Source organism: Esox lucius, chromosome 3 (genome assembly GCF_011004845.1).
Source record: "Esox lucius isolate fEsoLuc1 chromosome 3, fEsoLuc1.pri, whole genome shotgun sequence".
Classification (NCBI taxonomy): domain Eukaryota; kingdom Metazoa; phylum Chordata; class Actinopteri; order Esociformes; family Esocidae; genus Esox; species Esox lucius.
In genome coordinates, this window is record NC_047571.1 from 3353268 (window position 1) to 3365568 (window position 12301).

At 40.3% G+C, this 12301-nt stretch overlaps 1 protein-coding gene across 1 annotated transcript in view; it reads left to right on the plus strand.

Annotated features, from left to right (window-relative positions):
- Window positions 1-467: 467 nt before the first annotated feature.
- The window catches only part of LOC105029208 (xenotropic and polytropic retrovirus receptor 1 homolog), a 57562-nt gene continuing 45728 nt past the window's right edge, over window positions 468-12301 (plus strand). The window contains exon 1 of the mRNA XM_010902438.5: window positions 468-946. Coding sequence (XP_010900740.1) covers window positions 878-946 — 69 coding nt within the window. The 5' untranslated portion in view covers window positions 468-877. The remainder of the gene's footprint in view (window positions 947-12301) is intronic.

The window sequence follows — 12301 nt, forward strand, 5'->3', positions numbered from 1 at the left end:
ACTGAACACGGGTTTGTGGTCGTGTCTTTTTCCAGGAAGTGCACAATTGCTGGTTCAAATGCTGCTTTCTGTTTTCCGTTGATCCGTATCCAACGTGTCCTTGTTAGCATGTCCATTCTGATTACATCACGATGTATGAGTTTTGAGCTCTGGTCATAACGCATTATCAAAGAGCTCATAATGTATTGTGTCTGATCCTACTTGGGCAAATCAAGCTTTGACTAATTATATTGGTAAATACTCGGATGTTCAAAGAGCAAATGTGTGTTTGGTCATTCATTTGGACCAGTAAAAGTAAAATATGTGGGATTACATTGTGTCAATTCGCAATCATTACAAAGCAGACAAGGCAATGTTACGTCTGCCGCTGAGTTGAGGACAGCAGGCGTTAAGAAATTAAAATCCACCTGATTTGTGCTTTCTATGAGTGGTGACGACACGACAAAACTACGTCACTTTCTGCCCAATGATGGCGACTGGGCAACTTCAAGGCATAAGAGCTTTTGTACCACATAAACATTGTGCAACTAATAACGGAAAGCGAAACATCGTTTTATTATAGCAATGTTTTATTAGAATATATAAGATAAGGGAGGAGAGGCGCATGTCGCAGTTATGGGACTGTGGTTGTCAAACGTTCTTTAGTTTCTATGAAACGAAACGGAGAATAGGCGATCTTCGACCGAGTCGCACATTTATAATCTGCTGGATGACAAACATTGCTGTCAGTAGTGATTCTCTGTCAAACGTTCCTTGTTTGCTTTATTTCGGCTTGCTGTATGATATCAATCAATCGCAAAAACAATCTAACAGCAAGTACTTCAACGTCGAAACACCTGGAGCGGAACCTCTGAGGAACCGCTGAGGACCGCTAAGGATGAAATTCACAGAGCACCTTTCGGCGCACATCACTCCTGAATGGAGAAAACAATACATCCAGTATGAGGTAAATTAGCTAGCTCACTCCATGCTAACTATCTGTCCTGCTTTTTGGCTCGCGCAGCTACGCTAGCTAGCGAGCTGCTTTTCATAGAGTTAAGAATTGTATAGACCGCTCAACTAGTAGGTATAGTCTGTTTAGCTTCCTAACTAACAAGTTAACGAGTATCACAAATAATGGACCACTACTTTAGCCAATTAGCGTATTTTATTAAGCGTTACCCGTTAGCTAACGTTAAATTGCTAATATTGCTGAGCTAGCTAGCTAGCTAGCAGTTTTTTGTGGGTGAGGGGTTTCCAGCGAATGCAATGAACGAGCTGTTTTTAGGCTGCTAAAGTCAAACAATTGAGTAATGTGCTAGCTAACTAAAGTAAGCAGAGTCAGTAATACAAGTCTTACTTATGGTACACTATAATAAGTTACTTCTCGAAGTTATTCTGTGAGAGACAGATTTATGGTTGATTAGGTTCCATTGTTAATTACAATGCATTTCCTACCAATTTGTTAGTTATCTAGGTCAGATATTTACATATCTATCTGAACACTGCACACCAACGTTATAGGGCTAATCCCCTAGGAAGCACCAACTACCGAACTCAGTGCCCTCTTTTCTGTGATAACTGTTAGTCAATCTCCTATGGAACTGGTTTGGAATGCAGCAACATAACTGCATTGAACACCTGCATTTGGAGGTGACTGCGGCTGCAGTCTTCGGTCAGAAGGAGCCACAAAGCTTCAGTTCTACAAATTGCTTCTTCGTGCAGCAGCATTGTCACTGAGAGTGGCTGAGTTCACTTCAGACTGCTGTAAAAGATTAGTTGGCAAACACACTAATAGGGACTAATTTAAAATAAATGGGCAAATGGGGATTTAAAAAATCTGGGAGCTGCACTGAATTTTTCTGACTGATTTGTTAGACAAGCATGTTTTAGGCCAGATTATTTTATTGCTAACCCCCTACCTCCCAACCCCAACCAGATTGAATGAATGGGTCTCCTTATTTCGCCCAAACCTGTTCTAGCATATCAACATAGTCAAATTCAATGACACAGAGTTTTATCTAAGATGCCTGGAAAGGGTAAGCTTGCCCTCTTTCAAGATGAGTCTGCTTGACAGTGTTTCTATGATAGGTCAGTCAAGTGGTCCCTTATGTTTTATTATTGTACAGTAAACTTGCCAAATGAATGTATGGATTATTAATAAGAGGTAGTCTTTCTTAAGCCTGTCTTCCTCAACAATGTTCTCTAATTTGTCATTTGGTGAATTGCAATCATGATGCAGGTACACACACTTGTATCCTTCCAGATTTAGGACATCTAGTGTTGGTACATGTCAACCACACCCAATGGTTTTCTGTAACGGAAGCACCTTTTTTCTTCTCCCTCAGAGAACAGCGTTCTCTCCGTCTGCAGTTCAAGTAATTGAATCTTTTCCCATCAGTGCTGCTGTGGTTCGTCTGTGGGATTTGCCTGCTGATTAAAGTTTTGCAGGCCTGAAACAGACAATGAATGGTGCACCCTCTGGCTCTCTCGTGGTCAGTTCTTCACATGTTGATGACATGATGTGAATTTTCAGACCCCTGCCTGTTGGCTTTAGTAGCAAAACACATGTTAAGTATAATTTCTGTATTTAAGAAGGGTAGCTACTAGCTACTTCCTAGTCGTTCATCAGGTGGCTTTCAAAACGGTCGCAAGGATTTGCCTAGGTCTGTTAATGACAATCCATACTGCTTGAACACTGCTTGTTTGTATGTTTGGGTGAGTGCGGGTGCTTGTAGCGCAGAGAACATGTATATTCTGAATTCCACGTTAAGGTGTAGTATGTGTTAACTGCTCCCTCTCCCTATCACTTGGTTCAAGAGGGAAGCTGGCCTTCTGTATGCCAAGCACTGTTCTGATGCAGAATTTGATTCAGCAGGGAAATGGGCTGACGCCTATTGTGTTCATTTGCAGGCCGCAGACACGCCTAGCACTGTGTTTGTTTTTGCTCTTCAAAATCTATGTGCATACATGTAGGTACACGTTGGCATGTTTGTGTTAGACTGCGTACCATATTCACAACGGCTGTCATTGAGAAGAAGAAGCATCTGTGTAATAACTGTCCATCTGAGAATGCTGCCTATGTGACATCTGTCTGGTGTTTTTCTGTCTTTCACTCCTGTGGATTGCTGATGTCAGCAAGTTTTGGAAAACAGAGATTCATCCATTCACTGGCTGCTGGCTGTCACCTGACGAGTTACAAACTAATTGAAGTCACAGTTCAGGCTTAGCGCTGTTGTCAAGGGTTGGAGGTATTCATATTCACTAGCTCATAACATTTTGCAACAGAAACAAAAATCAGACTGTCCCTTATTCCATTTTCTTTCTAATATCCATTCACTGTGTAATGGAAATTACCTGTTCACGATTTAGTTCTGAGGTCACGTTGTAGATGCCAGTAGTTAATATCTTCAAGGTTGCCTACTCCATCTAGACTTGTGCTTCATTGACGTAATCCTATTATAAGCATGACATGACACCCAAATATTAACAGTTTATTAGCTTATTTGGCCAATGAATGCAGTGAGTTTTGCAGTAAGCGGTTGTGATGTCAAAAAAGTCACTTGACATTCACTCTAAACAGTCTTTGCTTCCTAGACTCAGAGTGTTGCCAAATACCCAAACATATGTAGGTATGTACATTCGCACACAGAAAAACACAAAAAACAAACAAATACAGACATCCAACCCCAGCATTTCTTGATAGTCCACACATCAGCCTTGATTTTGGCAGCTCATGTGGTTTGGCCTGTATTAATTATGGGGCCACTATGTGACTAAAAGCCGCAGGGTAAGATACCACAGATATGTGAGAAGCCAACTCAGAGTACATGAGGAAAAGCAAGTGAAGGGAGCACAAAGAGAGCAGAGCCAAAGGGATAATCCCCTACCTGTAGTGTTCTGCTTTGTTTTGGAAACTTACGCTTTGGCACTCGCTGACATACTTACCGTACACACGCAGGCCCGAGCACGAACAGTTGCCCTCTCTGTCAGGTGCACACAGATGTTTGTTTTTACTATCAAAGTGAGGACTGGCAAATTAGCGACATAAGAAGTTTAACCTAGCTTAATGCTTAAACTTAACGATAACCCTCATCCTAGACCTAGTTCTAGCCTAATTCAAACCCTCAACTTAACCGCATGTCAGGTAAAGCATCTTGTCAAAGTGAAGACTGGCCAAACATCCTCTCTTGGTGTGATTTTCCTTTTTCAATTGTTGGTCCTCACTTTCAATTGTTGGTCCTCACTAAGATGAAAACACACAGTGGAAACGTGGGAAAATGATGGCTTTCGCTACACTAGCGCACACGTCAGTGTTAGGCTGTATCTTGGACACTGCATAACAGCTGGTAAGATTGTAAGCCCTCCCTGTCTTGCCGTTCCTGTTTCCGTTCTGTTATTCTGTCCTATTCTCTCTGCCACAAACCGTTTGCCAACCAGCCAAACACAATCTGGATCTCCTTTTTACCGTTTTAATATAGTGCTATCCTCTGGAAACACTGTACTATTTGCCTCCTCGCACAACTTTACATTTCCCACTTGTACATACATGTACTTAATAGGATTGGGTAATGAACTTGGTACTTTTAAGGGTACTGACCGAATTATGTTGGTACTACCATGTACAGATTTCACGTAAAATGTGCTGTTCCATGAAAAAGTTTAATCTATTAGGTCGGAAGGAGTGCAAAAAGGTATGGCTAGGAATTGCAAAGGATCTGACAATCCTACAGTATCACAATAATCCGGTGCCAATACAATATACACTACCGTTCAAAGCTTTGTGGTCTCTTGTCAGTGTTTTTGAAAGAGAAGTATATTATTCTGGCCATTAAAATAACAACATAAAATTGATCAGAGTTGCAGTGTAGACATGTTGTAAATGACTATTGTAGCTGGAAATGGAATATCTATTATCATCAAATCTGTCCTGTGTTGTGCCAATGGCACATTGTATGCTAATCCAAGTTTTAAAAGGCTAATTGATCATTAGAAAAACGCTTTGCAATGATGTTCGCACAGCTGAAAACTGTTGAAAACTGCTGATTACAGAAGCAATAAAACTGGTCTTTAGACTAGTTAAGTATCTAGAGCATCATTCAATTACAGACTCAAAATGTCCAGAAACAAAGCGCTTTCTTCTGAATCTCTTCAGTCTATTCTTTTCTAAGAAATGTAGGCTATTCCATACGAGAAATTGCCTAGAAACTGAAGATCTCGAACATCGTTTTGTACGACTCCCTTCACAGAACAGCAAAAACTGTCTATAACCAGAATAGAAAGTCGAGGGGGAGGCCCCGGTGCACAACTGAGCAAGAGGGAAAATACATTAGTGTGTCTAGTTTGAGAAAGAGACGTCTCACAGGTCCTCATCTAGCTGCTGTGTTAAATAGTACCCGCAAAACACCAGTCTCAACGTCAACAGTGAAGAGATTACTACGGGATGCTGGTCTTTTCCAATCTTCCTCTGTCTGGTGTCTGTGTTCTTTTGCCCATCTAAATCTTTTATTTTTACTGGCCAGTCTGAGGTATGGCTTTTTCTTTGCAACACGGCCTATAGAGACAGCATTCCAGAGTCACTTGTTCAAATTCTAAAATGGTTAACAAAATGAATACAGATGGAACTTAAAAACCAAAATCAAACTATATAGAAAGAGAATGAAAAGCAACTCACAACCATCTACATTCCAAATGCATTACTGACCATGGCAGAGGGACGAGTCAATGGCAGATGGATGAGCCATGAAAAATAAAGGTTGAAAACAAATTATCTCTCTATTAAAAAGATTGTGGTCGAGCTATGATGGTGAAATAATGGCACTTCAGTAAAGGTACAGCCAACTACTGCAAAACTAATATTGCTAACCTCTGACAAGATGTAACTGTGAATTATATAACATTTTATCTTCACCATTGTTGCCTCCTGTGTTTTTACTGTTTAGCAGGGGTTTTCATTACAAAAGGGTCAATGTTAGGCCTTCCCCACTGGGTTAAAATAATAAATATTTCAAATAAAACTATTGGAGCGTTTAAACAGTGGACTCTGACAATGGAAGGCCTGTGACCACTAAAGGGTCAGGCAGGGACTAGAGTCAATGGGAGGTCGTATTAGTGCTGGAGTCGTCCTCTGACCACAATAATATGATAAAGAAATTAATATATACACAACCCCACTGTGTTAAGATGCACTGGAACACAAGAAACTCCTGAAGGAGGCCCATACCTGAAATGGAAGAATGCATGGCTCACTCTTATTTCTGTTTGTTTGCGGTGTGGCTCCCTATTTACTACTGGGGAGTTTTTGGCAGAATCCCAAGGAAATAGGTGGAAGGTCTGCCTGGGCGAATATCCCACTATTCCGGGTAATTAGTGTGATCTAGGTACTGTAGGCAGTGCTTTACCCCATAACCCTTGTCCAATCACAGTATTTCTAGGTGATTGTATTGAGCCTGCGAAAGCTGACCTCCGGCCGTTGCCTGGGAGTAACATTTATCTGGACTCTCTGGGGGAATCTCTTGGACTAAGGCACTGAGGGAACTTGTTATTGTAGCCTGACGTTTAAGCTGTTGTTCTAAGGAGTCACATGATGGGAGAAAGAAATGATAGAATGTATCTGCCTACATCATTGTTGTTGTGAACAGTGGGGTGGGAGGGGGTTGGATAAGCACGCACGATGCAGTCCTAGGATAGTCATATGGGAGTGTTAACTACTGCTATTAGGCAAAAATACATTATGCAGTTTGCATGATGGCAGTTCTACATTTTTGTCCTCAAAATGGTTGGGAGGAGAGGTTCCAAGCAGTCAAAGCCATTTTTGAGACGGGGTGTCACCAAAGCTGGGTTTCATATGTTGTGGCTTATTTTAGCCGTTACTGATAGGGGAAGGGGTTTTGTTTCATGATTCATGTGATTTCTGCCCTTATTGTAGAATGTTACCAGCTCAAAATATCTTTCCAATAAAAGTAGCAGTAGGCCTTACTTTCTCATTGTTACTGGCCCAACAATCAAACACACACCCACACATCAGATAAGGTTACAGTGAGTATATAATCCTGATGAAGACAGCATGCTCTAATTGATTAGGAATTATTGATTTGGTCTTCCCAATGTAAAATGACTCGCATTGTTTTACTGTCTTACTGTTTTTCTTGTGGGGTCCCTATTAGTTTATTTTATTCTACATCCTATTTGGCCTAACTCTAAAACCAACGCTAAGGTTAACCTCCAACATCCAACCTTAACTCTAACTCCTTGCCCTAATCCTGTAACCATTACCCAAATTGTAGCTCTTACACTAAAATGAACCTCTAGTTGAAAAATGTGCTTGTTTTACTGTACTTGTTGGTATTTCTGTTTCCCACCTGGATATTAAAACCTGTACATATGCACCACATGCCAGTAGGGCTGCATGATTATGGCCAAAAAGATTATCATGATTATTTATCACGATTATTCATTGATTTTAGGGTCTGCACTATAAGTAAACAGGCCACTGCTTTCATTTCCTTTTTGTGCTACAACCTGGCTAATGTACAAATCTATGCATCAAAATAAGACTGGTCCTTAAAATGCTTCATCTCCTGGAAGCAAAATATAAATACAATTGTACCCAAAATATAGGCTAACAAAAAATGAATAGGCCACCACAGAATGCAACCAAATAAAAACAATTCAGGCCTATTCAGAAAAGGCACTCACATAGTGTTTACAGGTTTTTGACAAGAAACACCAGCCTGTCAACATTTTCTTGCTTGAGAGATGAGCGAAGGCAGGTCACTATATTTCCCCTAGTGCTAAAGACCCTCCCTGAAGGGGAACTTGTGGCCGGAATGCACAAGTACTTTTTTGCCAGGTTCTAGAGTCGTGGATAGTCTCTGATGTTCCCTCCACCAGTCCAGTGGGTCCTCCTCACTGTCAAGGTTGACTAATTGTAGGTAGGACTGTATCTCAGAGGCTATAGCTTGTTGTTCATGGTGGGGAGAGGGTCTTTGTGTGGTTCCCTCAGTGGTCTTGAAGAATCTTCCCAAGGTCTTCTTTTTCTTTGAAGTGGGTGCATCCTCAGCAGTCTCAACATGGGGATTGGTTGGGCCCATCTCCTGGAAAAGAGTATAGTAAATAAAATATGGACACCAAATGTAAATCTAATGAAGCATATTTAACATCCATATCCAGAAAGTAGATTACAGCACATTACAGCAATTTATTTCATAGCACATTTAAATCTACTTCATTTAATTCAATTATAATAAATTCTGTATCTGACTGTATGTAATCGCAATAGTTACTTGCTACCATCATGCCTGCAGGCGCAGTCCTCGTCATCTCAGAAGTATGTCTGGCTTGGATTGGTTCAACATTGTCCTTACTGACATCTGAGCTTGAAACATGGGTCAAGAGCAGAGGCCATGTAAAGCAATTCTTGTGTCCGAGGGTCCTTGTAATTTTCATCCAGATAGCACAGGATTTTGATCTTCATGGTGCATGTTAGGTCTGGATCATCATCCTTCACTTTCAGGATATAGGATCTGAAAAGGTAGAGGACTGGTTTAAGGACACACCAAAATATTTCACTGGAAAGCGTGTCAGTAAACTCAGTCAGAGGGCGGAGAGATTTGTTGATGGATGTCCTGCCATGTCGGGAAGAGGTGTCGAGCCTTTCTGTCAGTGGACAAGACATGAGCAATGGCGCTCTGCTTCTCCAGGACTCTTTCTATCATGGCCTGCCTTGATCCCCACCTTGTGGGGCAGTCTGTCTTCAGAGTATGCTCTGGAATCTTCAGCTCCCTTTATGCCTCTGCTAGCTCTTTTTTTACACCTCCAGCTGTAGGAGAAACTGATCACCAGCATTTTGCAGAGGCCCACTGCACTGTCAATCTGAGGATCTCTCATTGCATTCTCTAAAAAAAGATCATGGGAGATTCATATGTAAAATTAAAGCACAGAATAAAACCTTATGTTTCTATAGACCAATTTGGAGTGGATGTCACGGTTACATCACTGAAGTTTGGTTGTGGCAGAAAACTGCGAGAACAAGTGTAGGGGAACGTAGGGAGCAAGAAATGTAGGGAGCAAGATCCTCCAACATTTATTGTTGTGCCGTTGGATGTCAGAATAGGAATGCAAAGAAAGTTGGCCATTATTTTTATATAATACTGTTATCGAAGCCACCCTTTGAAGCTAAATGCTGATGTTTATGGTTGCAAGGCATTAAACAGACAGACTGGACTGATGAAATCATCCGGAATGCTCGTCTCTGCAGTGCTCATTTCTTATCAGGCAAAGTTTTGTCCGCTGTTTGTCACACAGACAAAATCAATGATGCAGTTATAATAATAACGATTTATTAGTAACAGCAGCAGCGCTTGCTGCAGCAGCGGTTTTCCAAAGTTACTAGCCACTCAGCATTTTCATTAGCCACCATTTTGTTGTTGGGAAATTGTTTTATGTTTATCAGTGCTACATCGTAGTCTGTCTAGTTCACACTGTTGGTCACTGGCGTGCAAGTCAATAGGCCTAACGCAAATGGGCCAGAATCAAACACGGTATGTAGGTAGTGCTCATGGGAGTTGTAGGTTGTAATGTCCCTCTCATTGCAATGAGACTACAGTTTATAAAAAAAAAAAGGTGTGTTTGTATATATACACACGCACACCTTTTGTGTGTGTGTGTGTGTGTGTGATACACACACACACACACACACACACAGGGGTTTTCCTGGCTCAAAATTAGGCAAAGTTGGTACCCCAACCCTCGCACTCTACCAAAATACTTTACAAAAGTATACAGACTTGAAAAAGACAACTATTGTGTTAAATATACCTTGTGTTAAATCTGCTCTGTTGTCCATGTCCATGTGAGCATGTTATTATGAAATCAGTTATATAGCAGCCAATATTATCGTTGTCTATTTTCGTTGTTATGCTATATTCTTGTTAATATAGACTTGCATAAAAACGAAACAGAGCTATATATATTACAGCCTTGTCACGTAATTTTTTCCTCCATCCTTGCCTTGACGCCATATCGTTAATCTCACTCTCTCGACCTCCTTCATCTGTACTAGGCTCTGCTGCTGTTGCCTTCTTTATGTTCATATATTTATATTCTTAGTGACTTAAATATGTTAATTGTATAATTTTCTCTGTATATTGCATATATAGTCCAATGTTTTTGGTGACAGTACACACCCTAATCTGATTCTTTTCACCAGTCATCTTAATTTGTTTCGCGATCTGTCTTAAAATAATCTGTAATTGTAGGCTATACTAGAAGTCACCTGAAAAGTTTTTTAAAAAATTATGCGGCTTGGGTGTAGTTCGAGGTTATTACGTTTTATTGAAATATTTTGACATGCTTGGGTGTAAAATAACTCAGATCCACTTGTATTTTTGACGTTACTCATCTCCGCGATGTCAGGTCCGGTATGCAAGGTTGCCAGATTACATTGTCAGTATGGCTATTCTCCCGAACCAAATCATGTTTTATAAGTAAACACACAGAGGCGGTGCAAGATTTTGGTTTGAGTTTTGAAATCTGGAAAACCCCCTGTGTGTTAATATATAATGCAACTCACCAAAGGGGCTAGTAAGAGTGACTGCTTTACCCGCCACAGCCGAATTCCACCCGCATTTGGCGGGTGGGCGAGTGCCAATGTCAAGCCCTGAACAGTAGCAACCACAAATCTGGCATTCTCAGTAGGCTATTTCTTAATGGTAAACACCATTGACCAACGTTCGCAACAGTAGCTAGCGTGTAAGCAGAATTAGCATGCAAACAAAACAAACTGCTCATACTTCGACAGTTTAGCTTACATCACTCAGTATTTATGCAAGCATTTAATGAATGAATGGGAAATATGGTAATATTCTATCTGTGATATGACATTTACTTCACAAGATTTTTGGACAAAGCGTCCGGATGATACATATTCCTATATGTTGTAAAGAGGTTACTGTCACTTTCTGCCACAAGTTCGGCACCGCCCACAAAATGTCATCACTATTTACTAACAGAAAAAGGGTTGATATACACTTGATAAACAATCCCCATCATTTAATTGTTATATAAGTCTTCACACACATGAACACAATCAGCACAGATTACATACAATTATCAGTGATTACAACATTTTTTAAATTCATTACAATTACACTTTTTGTTCTTTTAAAAAATATGTTTTATATATCCTGCTACTCACCTATTGTTAGATGGAGCCTGTGGCCAAAGCACTGGAGCCTCATCCATTTATTCAGAGAAGCTGCCATCACAATATTCTTTTTCGTTGTATGTTGTATTGCAGACAAGTCTCTCCTCCTGCAAGCTCCAAGAGGCCATCGGTTCCCTCAGTTCCAGGGCAATTGACTCTCCTGTGTGGTCTAAAAAAAATGTGTTTGGAAGCATCGACTCTTCATTGTAAAATCACTGTTGATGTAATGGATTATTGCATGAGGGTATCACATCTTTTGTCCAGTCTATTGACCATTTCCTGAAGCCTTCATTGCTCACAGTGTTTATTGGACACATCTATGGCCAAATGGAATGCAATTGCATTTGTTATTTCAGTCTCTATTTGGGAGTTGGATGAATACAGTGATGTGATGCGACGATAGTACTAATCGCGATGGAAAATACGATTATGAAATCGTGGAAAAAAATTACATAGTCAGGATAATCGTAAATCGGGCTAATCCTCCATGTGACTTGAAAAAGCTCTGCCTGTCGCTGAAGTATCCTGACTGCTTGTTTTATTTGGAGTGGAGCGCACATCTCATCTCACTTTGTACTACGCCACTAAACATCTTCTGCAATGTATTGTCAATGAAGCTAAATGGCTCATTGTCAAGAATATTGTCAATTGCAATAAAAATCTAAATGAAATTCTTAAATGTTGTCATGAGTTGTGTTGGTATTGTAATGATAAAGAAAAAACTATTTTTACAATTCCTTTACAACAGTACCACTACACTTAATGTAGCCTACAAAAACAGCTTCTGATCACATCTCCACTTCCCACTATATGCAAATATCTGTCCAGTCCATTACCGTGGAAAATAAGCAGTTGAAACAATGTGCTCAAACAAACAAATTATATGAATCCTAGAAGACATGCAGCTATAAGACATGCATGCAGAAAAAATATGTAAGAAATTAAATCAATTTTCACCCCGATCCGAGGATGAGGGACTTGAAAAAGCTTTTGCCAGTCAGCGAAGTGGTGGAGCGCATTAACCTCACTAAGCTTGAAACCAGAATTGTTTTTGGGATCATTAGTAATGGGCATAAAATAAAAAATCTGATCATTTTGGCCAGGATAATCGTGGCA